Below are 16,504 nucleotides of genomic sequence, written 5' to 3' on the forward strand. Positions count from 1 at the left end.
TTTTAGATTGAAAAAAAAAACAAAACAAAAAAAACCAAACAAAAACAAACAAACAAAAACAAACAAACAAACAAAAACTAATGAGAAGAAAAGGGAAAAAAAGAAGGTGATAAACCTCCAAGAAGAAAAGTATACAGATTTAGGGCATAATATTACCATCGTCTTACTTTTCTTCACATGGAAAACATGAGGTTTCTGAAGTAACAAATTCAACAGGAAAGAGATGCAAATCAAAAAAAGCCTGGTAAACATGGCAGATAGGAATAATTTTATCTTAATTGTTTAAAGTTGACTGAACCTTTATTAGTCACATAAGCTCCCTTTCTAATTCATCTAGGGAAATGAGAAACTCTAAGAGGAAAGTGTCCTTCAGATGTAGGTGTCATGAACCACCTTTGATGTGTAAGTAAATTGACATATTTTGGAAGGGAGAATATTAATCAGTAATCTGATTTAGAAAATCCTTTATAATTCTCTGGTCCTATACTATACATATTTAAGATATACATTTAATTGTTATAGCTAGAAATAATAACCATACTAATTTTGCTGAAAAAATATATAGCATTACTAATAAAATATATAAAAATCAAGTTTAACTCTGGTAAAGAAACATGCATTTCCTAAAGAAAGGTCCTACTGAATGTATCAGTGTGTAGCATACTATGTTTTTAAAGAAGAAAAAATGCAAGAGAGTTAAAAAAATAACATAAATAATATTCTAACTAAGGAGTATAAATTCATACAGTATTACTTCAGTTTCTTCAATTATTAATGTCTATATGTCCTCTTGGAGCTTAACTATAAAATTCAACAACATTCTTTCCACAAGAATTATTCATTACAGATTCTGAAATCCAGAGATGAGCAGTGTGGAATATTCAGAAGTGTGTTTCAGGAAGCCCGAATACATATTCCGACGAGAGCCAAGAGAGCTGAAGCATGAGGGAAAAATAAGACAAACACAGCTGACCAGGGAAATACAGTGAGCAATAAAAGAATGGATAAAGGCATACAAGACAGATAAATCAATGGGGTCATTGCTTTGAGCAGGGATAAACAAGTCTAAAAAATAAGCAAATAAGGGGATGATGACAAAAGCCAAAATTGGAAATGGAGAGAAAATTGCAGAAGCTATGAGGACAAACAATAACAGATTTCAGAAATATACAGGGAACAAGAGGTCAGTGGGAGAGATTGTTGTCTCCATATGTGGTCAGGAGGGGAAGTTAGAGGCAGGGACTGCTGAGGAGACAGAGCTGCTTTCCCCTTGGTGTAGTCGCCAAAGAGACTACAGGGAACATGCCAGAATCAGAGAGAAGTGTCCTGGAGGCACAATGTGAAAAATTAATGAAACAAAGGATGAGTGTGGAACAGGTTAAGAAAGAAAAAGAAGAAAAGAGGGCGGCTGAACAGTAGGCTCCAGGTCGGGTGGCCTGTTTCCTAGGTTTCTGAAAGACATCGTGCCATGGTTTAATGCTGGGCCGGCAATTAAACAAATGACAGATGGTCTCTGTTAGCCCCTCTCCCTTCCCAGAAAGGGAAAGTGCAGTTGCTTAGAAGATACTTAACTCATAAGTAAAATTACTGTGAAGAATATTGTTTGTATCCTGGCTCAAGCCAGGACTCATGGATTTTTTTTAATTCTCTCAGACTGTGCAGTCTGTAGTACAAGTTATATATAAGCTATGTGAGGTATGTAGTTGAATAGCAGAAGGAAGCCAGTTCAAAACAGTATTTTAAAGGTTTTATATGAAAAACTTACACAGTGGTGTCTTTATAGACTATAAATCCAAGCACAGGCAAAACAAAATCGAAGGTTGTAGAGAAAAAGGGCAGCATATTGATACAAACTAATTAGGAAAGAGTTTACGAAGCTGAGTTAACTAACATAACTGACCTCTTCCTCCCAAGTCCTTGGTGCTAGACCCCACCCTTAAAAGATACAAATGTTTGTTTCTGTTAGTTGCTGATGTGTCCTCAATTTTAAGTCTGTGAGCACTAAGAACAGATAATAAGGGGAAAAACTAAACTGAAATTCACAACTGTATCTGAATAGCTGCATTGCATATAGTTATTTGATGAGATTTATAAAAGTGACAAAGCCGATCAGGCAACTAAATGGCATGGATTTCCATTGTCAGTTATGCACTTTCCAGGGGGGTGTGAATCCCAAGTAATGTCTTAGAGTCTCAAAAACTTAATAAAATGTTGTGTGGAACTGCAGACATGAAAAAAACAATTTAAAATTATCAAAACCAGCAATGACAACAATTTCTTTCTAACTTTGATCAATAATTTGTATCTAAAGAGTAATACAGTTATATGTAGATGCCAAATACAGGAACTAAACAACAGCTCAAAACAAAATAGATGTATTTGCTATCCTACTGTGTTCTTCCTCTGTTTCTAGACTACTGTGAATCCCAAAAGAGACTCTTGGGGCATTACTAGATGAAATCTTTTGTAAATATTTAGTGTACTTAATCAAACAAAGATTGGGGCAGGATGGGGTTAATGTTCTGGCTTTAGCGTGACAAAATTCAACTTTGCTTCACCTCTAGTGACCAAAAGTTTTCACAGCTTCACTTCTACTGATGCCCTTTAGCCTCGGTACTTTTAGGTCAGAGCTGCCTGAAATGTTACCTTTACCACTTACAATATTCTAAGAAGGTTATAATAATAATAATAAGAAATTATATCCTCAAGGTTGCTGGGATTAAGCCTTTGAAAATAAAGATCAGGATTTTGAGAAAATATTTCATAATAGCATTGAAGAAGATATAGTGAGTGTAATATGCATCACAAAGAGAAGGAACAGAAATCAAGAAAGCAAGACACAGCCACTCAATAAATGTTATCCTAGCTGCTTAAATTCCATTGCGTTGATATATATAAGTAAAATCTTGCCTAAGCCTCAGGCCATGGCCCACTCCTGTTTTCCAGGATTCAACCTCTGTTAGACACCTAAATGAAACAGGTTTCTCCCTAATTAGCCAGTTGCTTCCCTGAGCAATGCATACACTCTGAAATTCCAGCTCTGAGATAAGATTAATCTGCCTTCTGTACGAGCTCCATGTGGAGAGTTTGAACAGCTCCTTAACTCCCATAGCACAAAGGGAGGTACCAAAATAAACCTGGCATGGTCAAAACTACCACAAACAGTGCTCCTGTTTTGCCTAAGTTTTAGGTGCTGTTCAGACTGATGGAGATTGAACTGCTCTTTATGCCCTGATTGTGATGGTGTGGGATATTTTCCATGAAGATATGTCTCTCCTTTCTTCTTGACTCTGAGCAAGTGGGCCCTGACCAAGAAGAAGACTCACAGGGCAAGAGGCAGGGCAGTCATTTGTCAGTGAGCAATAGTGGTGACATAGGGACAAGGATTTCCACCATATTTATAGGTTTTGCATTGAAACGTCTTTGAATAGAAACAAATATAGTCCAAAGAGAAAATACCAGAAGCTTAGGCCTCCTTTTTTCCCAAGTTAAGGGCTCTTAAAATTAGTGGAAGTTAGGCTTTTGCTGATGAGTATCAGACTGAGTTTCTTGCAACAAGATGCACAGAAGCTTATGTTCTAGAAGATGATGCTCTTCCCCAGGTTATGTCACATGATGTGCTGGATGCAGTGTAGTCCTGGAATCTGGGGCATGTGGATCTATTCCCCCTCTATCCTTCACCTTTAGGCCTCAACTTTGGTGTTGGTGTCTTGAAACTTTATCCCATTAGGGCTACTATCCCATACTCACACCCAAATGAGGATTGGAAACTGGCTAGATTGAGGCACTTAAAATTTACTTAGTATTTTTTGATAGTGTTAATGGAAGCAGATATTTAATTCAGACACGATGGATTAGGCTTTGAAGACACCTATAGACCCTACACAGAGAGAAGCTTGCCTGTGTTATTTAGAGGTCACCCTTGGAAGTTTTTTTATTATGAATACTGTCTTTTGTGACTGTATATGTTCCTCAGATATATCTGTGGCAGGCAGACTGAGCCAGCCCCCATCTGTGAACAGGTGTGTTAAAATTTAGGTAAGACAGTTGCTAAGTTAGACAAATAAAATGGTTAGACAGTTAAATAAAATGCTTGTTACCTAGGTAGTGGTTTAAGTAATTGGGATGCATAGCTGCTGGGATGCAATTAAATCAGACCAAAATCAAGAGCATGCACACACCACAAAGAGCGCATCTGTAGCACTAAATGTGGTGAAAACGTCTATTTTTCAGTGTTCTGTCAATAGTATATGAAGCATTTTAGAGTGGAAGAAAATTGTAAAGAACAGTAGTGGTTTGTAATTGGGATAGAATCATAGGATTGTTTGGGTTGGAAGGGACCATAAAGATCATGTAGTTTCAACCCCCCAGCCTTGGGCTGGGACACCTCCCACTAGACCAGGTTGCTCAGAGCCCCATCCAACCTGGCCTTGAACACGTCCAGGGATGGGGCATCTGCAACTTCTTTGGGCAGCCTGTTCCAGTGCCTCATCACTGTCATAGTGAATCATTTCTTCCTGATGTCTGACCTAAATCTACCCTCTTCCATTTTAAAACTGTTACCCCTTATCCTATCACTACCTGCCCTTGTAAAAGTTCCTCCCTAGCTTTCCTGTAGCCCCTTCAGGCACTAGAAGGCTGCTATAAGCTCTCACCAGAGCCTTCTCTTCTACAGGCTGAACAATCCAAACTATCTCAGCCTGTCTTCATAGGATAGGTCCTCCAAACTTCTGATAATGTTCATGGCCCTCTCCTGGACTCTTTCCAGCAGCTTCATGATGAAAGGACCAAAAATACAACATAAAATAGGAAGTTACAAGTTGATCAGCAGAAAATATTAGAAAGAGCAGTTTAAATTTTCCAAATCTAGTTAATCACAGGAAGAGCAAAAACCACTGTATCTTGAGTTTCATTTATAATCACACAACTAGAAAGTTCAAATAAGAAGTTCTTTAAAAAGTAATTGGTGTGTGCAATCACTCTGTGTAGGAAGTTATAGGGGTTACACATGGGTGATCACATTCAACAAACACAGATTATATGACCTTTGAGAAACAGGACTCCGGTAGAAGACCAGAACTCTGAAATGCATTGATGTTATAATACATTAAAATTCTTGACAAGGAAGTGGTACCCAACTTTGAAACATTTGACTTCTTTCACTGACAAAGTGAGGATAGCAAATGTCACTCCAGTCTACAAGAAGGGCAAGAAGGAGGACCCGGGTAACTATAGACCGGTCAGCCTCACCTCCGTCCCTGGAAAGGTGATGGAACAACTTGTTCTTGTGACTATCTCCAGGCACATCAAGGACATGGGGGTCATCAAGAGCAGTCAACATGGTTTTATCAAGGGTAAATCATGTTTGACTAACCTCATAGCCTTCTATGAGGAAATTACTAGGTGGATAGATGATGGTAGAGCGGTAGATGTGGTTTATCTTGATTTCAGTAAAGCATTTGACACCGTCTCCCACAGCATCCTTGTAGAAAAGTTGATCAGGTATGGGTTTGGTGATCAGGAAGTGAGGTGGATTAGGAACTGGTTGAAAGGAAGGAGTCAGAGAGTTGTAGTCAATGGGGCAGAATCTGGTTGGAGGTGTGTGACTAGTGGAGTCCCACAGGGGTCGGTACTGGGACCGGTGTTGTTCAACATCTTCATCAACGACCTGGATGAGGGTATAGAATGTACCCTCAGCAAGTTTGCTGATGACACTAAGCTGGGAGGAGTGGCTGACACACCAGAAGGCTGTGCTGCCATTCAGAGAGACTTAGATAGGTTGGAGAATTGGGCGGGGAGAAACATGATGAAATTCAACAAGGGGAAGTGTAGAGTTTTACATTTGGGGAAGAACAACACCATGTCCCAGTACAGGTTGGGGGCTGAACTGCTGGAGAGTAGTGTAGGTGAAAGAGACCTGGGGGTCCTGGTAGACAGGAGGATGACCATGAGCCAGCAATGTGCCCTTGTGGCCAAGAAGGCCAATGGCATCCTGGGGTGCATTAGAAAGGGTGTGGTTAGTAGGTCAAGAGAGGTTCTCCTCCCCCTCTATTCTGCATTGGTGAGGCCACATCTGGAGTATTGTGTCCAGTTCTGGGCCCCTCAGTTCAAGAAGGACAGGGAACTGCTTGAAAGAGTCCAGCGCAGAGCTACGAAGATGATTAAGGGAGTGGAACATCTCCCTTATGAGGAAAGGCTGAGGGAGCTGGGTCTCTTTAGCTTGGAGAAGAGGAGACTGAGGGGTGACCTCATCAATGTTTACAAATATGTAAGGGGTGAGTGTCAGGGGGACGGAGTTAGGCTTTTCTCGGTGATGACCAGTGATAGGACAAGGGGTAATGGGTGTAAATTGGAGCATAGGAAGTTCAAGGTGAATATCCGAAAAAATGTTTTTACTGTGAGAGTGACAGAGCACTGGAACAGGCTGCCCAGGGAGGTTGTGGAGTCTCCCTCACTGGAGACATTCAAAACCCACCTGGATGAGTTCCTGTGTGATGTACTCTAGGTGACCCTGCTCTGGCAGGGGGGTTGGACTAGATGATCTCTCGAGGTCCCTTCCAGCCCCTAAGATTCTATGATTCTATGATTCTATGAAAGGATTTTGTTCACTGTTAATTTTTTTTTTTCAATGTGAGAACACTTTCAACACTGGCCATGAAGGCTTGATTTTGGTTGTGTTGGGGAGTTGGCTTTCCCACTTTCCCTGCCTTGTAGCATATAATGGAGAAAAGCAGTGGAGAATGTAAGAGCAATTCATCATTTATAAAAATATCAACAAAAAACAACACTAAGAATGTGGTTGTATTTTCATTATTTGAACAGCATTGAAACATATCTTAATTATACACAATCAACACTGCACTGAATGTTAAAAAATTTGAAGCACTGCTTTATTCCTGATTGTTGTACTAATAGCTAACAGGCAGGATAAAATTGCTGGGTTTTTAAAAATTATATTAGTCTGCCTTAAAAAAATGTGTAACATGCAGAAGAGACAAGAGAATGAGAAAGAAAAACACACATTTGTGTCTGTTTTGTAACTGTCATGGTGGCATGTATGTGTGACACTTTCAGGTAAGTAGTAGTTTGCAATTTCACAGGTTCTTTAAGTATCCTCCCCCTTGGTCATTATTGCCTAAGCAGCATTTTAGTTTGAAAACATGCATTTTGAGAACAGCAGCTAATCATGGTGTAGGATTAGAATATATGACTCAATTACATGAATTATATAATGTGATGCACATGAATCTGCTGGATAGTCTAATAATTTGCATCTTTTATTTTTGCACAGTGTTTATGGCTGTCCTTTGGCAAAAAAACGAAAAACACAAGATAAGCAACCCCAAGAACCAGCCCCCAAAAGAAAACCCTTTGTGGTTAAAGCAGACAACTCTTCAGTAGATGAGTGCTATGAAACTGATGGCACAGAGGAAATGGATGAAAAGGAAGAGGAAGAAGAGGAAGAGGATGAAGAAGAGGAGGAATATTCTGATGATAATGAGGAACAAGGTGATGAGGAGGAGGAGGATGAGGAGATAGATCGAGAAGAAGAAGAGGAGATTGAGGAGGAAGAAGAGGAGGATGAAGAGGAAGGTGAAGATGTAGAGGATGAAGAGGAGGAGGAAGAGGAGGAGGAAGAGGAAGAGGAGGAGGAGGAAGAACGTGGTAATAATCAGAGTATTAGTAAAAAGTAAACAATGTGTGTTTTCTGGGTTAATCTTCTAGTGTGGTGTATGAGGATTTAGCTGTGTGGTTCTCATTAAAGCTAATGGAAGTCATGCAGGTAAATCCATCAGCTCCACACTGAAAATATACCCCATTGTGTTCTTTTAACATTTATTTTAATAAGTCTGTCTTCCAAATGATTTTTTAATACACCAGCAATCACATTTCAATAAGGAGGGTGGAGGTGTGTTGGTGCCAAAAATGCTTGAATAAAATGTAATCCTAGTAGTGGATTAATGCGTCCAGTTATCAGGAGAATATTCAGGAAGGTACAAGCAAAGCATCAGCTACAGCTGGGTGCCTGTTCTGATCATTTGCAAGTGTATTTTCTGGATCTGCTTATATAAAATCTATGGCTGCCCACATAAATGCTGTCACAAGTTTGCAGATAATTTTTGTGAGCAAAAATGGGCCTCTTCTCTTTGAAAGTTTTGCTCCATACTTCCCCTCTACCCCAAGAAACTATTCAGAATTAACTACTATAATATACTTTGGGTCTATGAGACTTGAATGCTGTGTAGTTGATTCTATTAAAAATAGAGAGTGAGAGGTTTACATAGATAAAGTCCTTCTAAAATTAATATATTTTGGTTATCATACCATGGCATAAATGCCATTTAGGCATACATGTCACTGGTAGCAACCAAATTCATTTAGTAGCAATGTGATTAACCTATTCACCTTTCTCTTTTTGGGGGGATATTGGACTCTATATAAACAATATTTTCAAAATATGTGATCAGTATCCATTTGCTAAAGAGTCCACATGCTGATGGACAGACATCATAATGCACTGGGGTGAAGTGAAAGAATAATGCAAAAACTAATGAGCTATCTAAAAAGTATTTTGTTCCCATTTTCAGGGAACACGTTTTTGGTTGGGTAGATTCACCTTTCTAACCAATAAAAATATAAGAAAAGCTTTCAGCACTCCTCAGTTGGATTCCTCTTAGGAACCAGGTATGAAAGTTGTATGACTTTTGTTTCAGCATTATGTAAGGCCAGATCTTAAATCTTACAGAAAGACTTTGGAAATGTTCTTTCTGTTTGGGCAAGATGGTGGCTATATGCATTTTATCAGATAACTGCTTCTGTAGCATTTCCTAAATTCCTTTGATTTGCCAACAAAATTGTTAGAGCAGAAGTGGCCAGTCTTAAAAGTTACATGAGCTTGATGAAATAGGGAAGCCATTTCCTTTTGCAGGGAACTCTGCTGTTTCAGAACCTGAAAGAGAAGCTGTATTAGGTCAGGCTGATGTGCAACTGCTGTTGCTATCCTGATGGGCAAGTACAGGATGTCTGGCATTTTATTTAAGAGATAATGGTGACTGAGCTTGCTGGTACTTAGGTTATGATGCAACTGCTGCTGTGATTTCAGTTGACATGAAAAAACTTGAATCTACACTATCAAAAATGATAAAAGCAACAAAACCCTACAACTAAACAAAACTCAAGAGCTCAAGAAAATTGCTTCTGGCAAGTCAGCAGGCTTGATACCCAGCGTACTTTTACTATCATAATGAAAACAGTGGTTCACTTATTACAATACAGTTACTCATGGAGTTAGAGGTCATCATCGATCTACAGAGGCTGACTGCTTTTTGTCTACTTTCCTTCCATATATAGTAGGCTGTGGTTAAGAACTGCAAAAATTCTATAGAAATAGCTGTATTAACTTCTCCACATATTACGTGTAATTAAAATTTGCACAGGTCAAGTATTTCTTAGGATCCCATGTTATTCCAGTAATAACACATTTGTACATTAATAAATATACGTGTATGTCCTATGTCAAATATTAGTCATTTAGAAAAAATCCTCATAAAATTGGAAAAGTGGTAATAGGATTTTACAAGAAGAATATTTTCTGTTTTTTTGAGGATCAACATAATAATCACTATGCAACAATCCCAGTTAGGGCACAGCTGATGTACAAGAAAAAGTTACTAGCAACTACTGAGGGAAGTAGTACTTGTGTCTCTGCCAAGGAGTGGAGACTGATAACAGTTAATTCTTGGTGAGGGCTGGTGAGGTCTAGAAGCTAAGCAATAAGTCAGATTGTTTTAGATAGTTCCTATTGAGGGAACCTGGCATTTCACTTCCAATTGTAACATGAGGAGATCTGGTGGAATCTGGTCTGTTGATTTTCTAGGGAAACAAAGTTCAAAGTTAGTTAATCACTTGCTGCTCGTTACAATGTGGATACTATAGTAAACCAGCATCCACCTTTTAAGGTGGCTTAGCAGGCAGTCTGAAGGTGTCTTAGCAATTTTATCCTGTGAAACAAAAATGCAGAATTAGCCACTGAACACCAGAATGTCTGCATGGTTGTCTTAATGGTTTCCTGTGTTGTAGATTACAGCAGTTCAGAAAATTTCCATAACTATAGTCTAGATGGACAAAAAAGTTAAAATCATAAGTGTCAGTGACAGAAGAATTCCATCAGCATGCATAGGACTACAGAGGTAGCTGTTAGTGAGGGGGAAGAGGACAGAGAAGGAAGGTAAGATTTTTTACTGTTTCTTAGACCAAATTCAGTTTTCTGTTAGAAAAGGAAACTCAAGCATCTCACTATCATCTCATCCCCTGTAATACTTTTTGTTAAAAGAAAGTGAATTTTGGATGGTATTCTAAGAGGATAGAGATAGTCAGTCCTCTAGAGAAGCCCCTTCCAACCCATGACATTCTATGATTCTATGATTCTATTAATAGATGGAATATAGGAATAAAGTTATTACTGAAAATACTTGGGCTTTCACTAAAACCATCTTGGCCTTTTTGAAAATCACATATTTCTAGCTTCATCGTTAATAAACTAAAGGACTTGAAAAATACCCATGTATCCTAAAGAAACACTCTTACAAATAAAAAGAATACCAGTGAAAAAACAAAAACCAAAACCCACAACAAAAACCAAAACTGACAACAAAGAGAAACAAACTAAAGCAAAACCAAAACAAAACAGAACTCCAAACCTTGTTAGACAAGGCCAAAATTCTCTGCTTATATTTCTGTGTACCCATTGAACCAAAATAATTATTAAAATTTCCTAGCAAGGACCAGTAAATGCTCCTTAAATTTTCATTAAATGTACTGAATATCTGAAGAACAGACATCTATCTATCTATCTATCTATCTATCTGTCTGTCTGTCTGTCTGTCTGTCTGTCTATCTATTACTAGATTTGAAAAGCCCTTATGTTCAGCACTACCACTAAAGGAGAGATGGATCTTTCCTATTTCCTTTGTATCCCAGAAGGAAAATGCAGATAGTTGTCCTGTGTTATGATAACCCAATCTGTAAATTGCAATACAAATGGGAAGGAGTGAGAGAAAAGGCAGCTTTTGGAGTGCATTGGAGTGGAAACTTATGGAATGAAATTCGCAGGGTGCATTTATTTGCAAGGCAAACTAAACCAAAGTACTTTCTCCAGAGAAGAGCTCACTTCAGGTATTTGAGTTCCAAAGACTGTTTCAAAAGCTCTTCTATTATAGAAAGACATCTCCATTGAAGGAGCTCCTGGAACAGATGTTCCAAGGCACTGTTTAGCCCATACCACATGAAGAAATATCAAGTGGTTTGTACTCCAGGTATTTCATAATCTGCCAAGGGCAGGTGAAGTCAGGCTGATTCTAGACCTAAGGAAATTTGATGCATCTATCAAATCTGTTTCACACATGATGCTACAAAAACTATTTCAGTTTCCCAAGAGGTGAACTGTTAGAATGTATAAATTTTTTAGACATCCCCTTACATTTTCTTATAAACCCAAGGTAGCTGGCAGGTACAATATACCTATACATGGGACTAAACCTAATTTTTCAGGTAGAATATACTGCAAAAATAGACATTAAGTATAGATAGTGGTGTATTCAAAGGAGACATAATACAATTTGTAAAATAAATAAAAGCTAGCACAGAGACGTGAAGGTAGATATTCTACCTGTTTTCACTTTTCTTTAAATTGCAGGTTTGTTTTAAAAAATGTGTTTAGGTTTCCTTCACTTACATGAATTCAACACAGATACATAAGCCCTCAAAATCTGAAATCCACCTATCAAACAGCTTAATTAAGATGGTTAATGCCCACCATCTTGCTGATCCTCTCATCGGATTGCTTCAGAAGCACTTATGTCCTCTAAGCGACAAGACAAGCAAAATCCAACATATAGATGGAAGAAGCACATGTGCTAGGGAAACTGTGATGGCACTCAGCTTTCCAGCTGGGCTTGCCTCAGTAGATGCTCTACATCTGGACAAAACAAAGATGACATATCTGTATTAGCAAGGTCACCTGTTGGGCCTGCTGACCGATCATCATATTTGTGCATTTAAATTATTAGCAGGAAACTGGCCATCTACTTGAAGAACACAGTAGCTGTTCAGTATTAATCACAGCAGTGAGCCAGACTCATGTGTACCTTCACAGGCAAAACACCTAATACAGGAAAAGTATAGAGTCCAAAACATATTTTCACTGCTTAGAACAATGTACATGGAAAGAAGTGTATTTTTCAGGGCCAAAGATGACTAAAGATGACTACCTACCTAGCAGATTCACAAGGCGAAGTAGGTGTTAACATTTTGCTAATAAACTTTATTGCTGTATTGTTTCACCTCCTTCATAAAATAAGATACCTCATGCTTAGATTCTAAATAGTATAATTAACAATGTGAAGAACAACAACAACAAAAATAGAGTTGCACCCTGGAAGACATTTATCCTTGTATTGGTCTCTTCTGGGTAAGAAGTTAAAGTTGTCTGGTCTAGTTAGAAAGTGCTCGAGCCTAGGAGTGGTTGAGTCAAACTACATCATAAGAACTTTTATTGATGCTTTCTTTCTGCTTTGAAGATGCAAGTGTGGGTTGCAAGATGTTCTGCTGTTTAGCTTTTTGTATGATTTCAAATAGAGACATGCAGACTAAACATTTTCTGTGAAATTTTTTTTGGCAATGATGCGATTAAAAGATTTGAAACAGGTAGAGCTGGAAACCTCAAGGTTCTGGAGTAGGATGGGGAAATAGCAAGCCAGTAAATTCTGTTTGGATACCTCTAGTTCTTGTGAAAAAAAGTACAGATATTTTTATTGCAGTTGTTATGTGTTTGTGGTTGGTTGGTCAGTTGCTCAAACATTACTGTGGTGTTAGTTTAGTAAACTTTTGATTGCTGCTGTGTTTCATGTCCAGAGTATTTACTGTTTGCTGCTCATAGTCAGTATAATTTGTTAAGAGCATAATTTAACATTAATTTTTAATTCTCTCTCTCCCTGAAGTGAGATTGGGCCTAATACAGAGCTTGTTTACATCAAACGAATCAAGACAAATCAATAACTTTATGTCAATAGTGTTAAATTTCTGTGAGGTGGTGTTGCACGTGTCATACCTAACTTTTCCTCACCTTGATGAACTATTTCAAAATACTTATTTCTGTGTGAATGTTTAACTCAGAATATGAGTAAACCTTCCAGGCTGCGTCTAGAAACTTAGTGTGTAAGTTTAAGCAGTTAGTAGCCCTCTTCACTTTAAATTCCATGTTTGAAGTTAGGAATGTGCTTAAGTATCCTTCTGATGCAAAGGTTTGCATATTTAGTTCCTTTCCTACACATAAAAGGCTTAAATGACAATGTGAAATATCTGATCCTTCAAGAGCAATTGTTTCAATTATAGCTTTATGCAGTGTAAAGAAATTACTCACCTTTGATGAGACAGATTATAGATTTCTGCCATACACAACTTCTGTTGACGTACGCAGAAATTCTGTAGAGGACACTGAGATGCTTAAGGAGTTCAGGGTCTGGAGCCCTCAGTAAGACCGTCACAGAACACATTCAGCACTGCATCTAATTTCAATGTTGCTTCATCCTGAATCTATTTTACGTGCTATGGGCTTGCTTGCTTGTATTTTTAATTCACAAACCCTTTCCTTCAGTGTTAGCTGAGCGTGAGATATTGGGCCCATTGAAATGTCAAATTGTTTTAGGGCGTATGTGTAACCAAACCTTTCTCAAGTCTTGCTGGAGCAATAGGTCTGGAAAGGAGCTATCTCAGCAGTTCTGCCTTGGAGTTTCACCAATTGCAATCCTCAAGAAGAGGCTGCAGAGAGCTTGCCTTTTCTGTATTTCCATTGCATCCTTCTGGCTGCAGAAAAAATGCTGAGTGGATCTTTGATTTTGTCTCTTTCATTTGTTGTCTGGTGAGATCATATAGTGAAATTAATTATTTCTGGAACAAGATGGATTGGAGAAGAAATTCAGAGCAAAAGTGCTGTAGCTTTAGAACTATATTCCAATTCTCACTCAGACTCTCCGTAACCAGTTTGTTACTAATTCTGGCTCATTATATGTTATAGTGCTTTAAAGAACTAGTTAACGCCATTACGTAGCAGCTCTTTGCATCCATATTTGCAAACATAATGACCTTGTGTTGTTGTAGCAACTCTCACATCTGGGATATGGCACTTTTGGAAACATACACACAGGCTGTGCAAAACCAAACTCTTCATGTTCTTTCTTTGAATTCCTTTGCCTTTTACAGTGCTACTTCAAAGACTGCATTGTCCACACTGTACTGCAGCTTACACAAAGACCACAAAGTCTGTATGAACCCTTCTTGAGACTACAGATGTAATGATTCTTGAAAATAACTTTAAGCTTGGTCAGTGATAGAGTTTCCTGTTTTTCCTTTCATGTTTATAATGCCGCTTTAAGGACAAGTTTTGATCACCACATTAATTCACAGTTCACACTAGGCTTACAATATTTGTCCTGGAAGTGTGTATACAAATGGCAGCTTTTCACCCTGAAAAGCAGAGAACCTTATTTGGTAGTTGTAGGGGTTAATTTTCCACTGTTACAGTTCCTCCAGGAGATAATGAAATAAAATTCCAGACTGGATTGACAGTTTCTTCTGATTTATATCTATTCTCATTAATCAAATTTACAGTCCTGACAAATACCTCAAGTCACAGAAATATTGTTTAATTGAAATATAAAAACAACAGCACTAACAAAGCATGATTTTGAAACAAATGCATTGATGTATAATGATATATATACACATATATGTAATCCTAAATACTTTTTAATATGGAAGCATTTCCTCCTCATTTTACAGATCTCAGAACAAATCAGTTTTGTTCTTTTGTCACCTGAATTACATATGATATAGTCTGTTTATAACATAAATTCTGCGAATTAATATATTTTACAGATATTTTTTGAGAGAATACTGTGGGAGCTACAATTAGTGAGCTGGACAGGAAGGAAGGCCAGGTCATTTAGCAAAAAGAAGGAGACTAATGCTAGGAAAGAAACCGCCTCAAGGAGTTTCGTAAAGGATGTTGAATAGTAACTAGGAAAGGCCACTGATGTGGTTAGGTACTCAAGCTGGTTTTAGTCACTGGTGATGAAATCCTCAGAATTATCTGTCATATAAAAACTTCATAGAGAAAGTACTGAAAATAGTTACTAACAGTGAGCATGTCAAGCACCTGTAACACAACAGTTGTGTTTATTTTTTTTGCAAGGAGTCCCAGGCAAATATTGTATGTTCTGTGTAGTAAATATTCCTGTGTAAGCAAAAATTTACTGTGGCTCTGTAGGAGAAAGTTTTACCAGTTAAGAGGATTGACAGCTCAAGACTTAATGGGAGTTTATTAGGTGAACTCATCAATCTGATAGTTCTGTCATCTCAAAATCTTAATTATCCAGGCTATACTATTAATAGGAAGCGTAAGTAATAGTCTTGCTGTGACACTTAAGGAACTCCACAGAAGAGCTGAATTTACAATTACAAAACAAGAAGGCATTTTCCTCCTTGTACTCTGTACACATGGATTACTGAGGGTAACAAGGTAAAGTTTTGTGTGGCATGAATACTTCCAGTCACTTAACACAAGAGTGTTTGGAAAGCTGCCCAAGCGCACGTCAGGCTAGGATTATGTCTTTGTATTTTCCAAAGCATATGTAGAGAGATTTCTTACTTATCATATGCACTTTTAAGACATGCTATGCAACTGCTTTTCTTCTGGTTTATATTGTATCAAATCTATAACAGTTTCTTGGACACCTTGTAAAGTACTGGACTGGTCTTTACAGAATAACCCTTATCTGTCTTTTTATCACCTGCAGTAATTAAAACATCATTCAACTTTAAAGGCTGGCATCCAACAGAACCTTAAAAATTGTTTCTGTTGCAATATGTTAAATAAAAGTGAAATATATTTTAAGAAATGACAGTAGAAATGCAAAGTGACAGATAATTATTGCCAAATTGTTAGGAATAGTGTTGGAATTGGACTTACAGAAAGTATACTAATGTTTATATTAGAGTTTTTGCATTATCTAGTAAGATGTCCTTCTCTGAAAATACAGCCAGAAAAGGCAACTTTAAAGAGAACAGAAACTGGAATCTTTTCTTGGGAGACAAGGATCCTCCTACATTTGATGGAGCAAGATAAATGTTTCAGAGTAGAATGAAGTGTAAATTCTGCCCCTAACTGCAACTTGGGTATCTGAGTTAAGTGTGAGAGGTAATGCAGGAGTTCAGTGCCACATTCTCTTCTTTCTTGACACAGAGGGTTAGCAGCTACACTGGAGACTGCTTTGTATGAGCAATGCTCTTATGCATTCTGCTGAAGCTCTGCAAGACCTAGGAAAAACATTCAAGAATTGTAGTAGACCAAAGAGGGTCATTCTTCTGGGAAAGTAGGACATGATGGGTTTCTGCCTTTGCTCCAGGGACACTCTAAGCATCTTTTGAATTTACTGCTTAATATTAG

The 16,504-nt window shown here is 38.0% G+C and overlaps 1 protein-coding gene across 1 annotated transcript in view; it reads left to right on the forward strand.

Annotated features, from left to right (window-relative positions):
• The window catches only part of MYT1L (myelin transcription factor 1-like), a 135,079-nt gene that overhangs the window by 24,414 nt on the left and 94,161 nt on the right, over nt 1–16,504 (forward strand). Inside the window, exon 4 of the mRNA XM_009999169.1 lies at nt 7,292–7,662. Coding sequence (XP_009997471.1) covers nt 7,292–7,662 — 371 coding nt within the window. The remainder of the gene's footprint in view (nt 1–7,291; nt 7,663–16,504) is intronic.

This window comes from Chaetura pelagica, unplaced genomic scaffold (genome assembly GCF_000747805.2).
Source record: "Chaetura pelagica isolate M959 unplaced genomic scaffold, ChaPel_1.0 scaffold90, whole genome shotgun sequence".
NCBI classification, from domain to species: Eukaryota; Metazoa; Chordata; class Aves; order Apodiformes; family Apodidae; genus Chaetura; species Chaetura pelagica.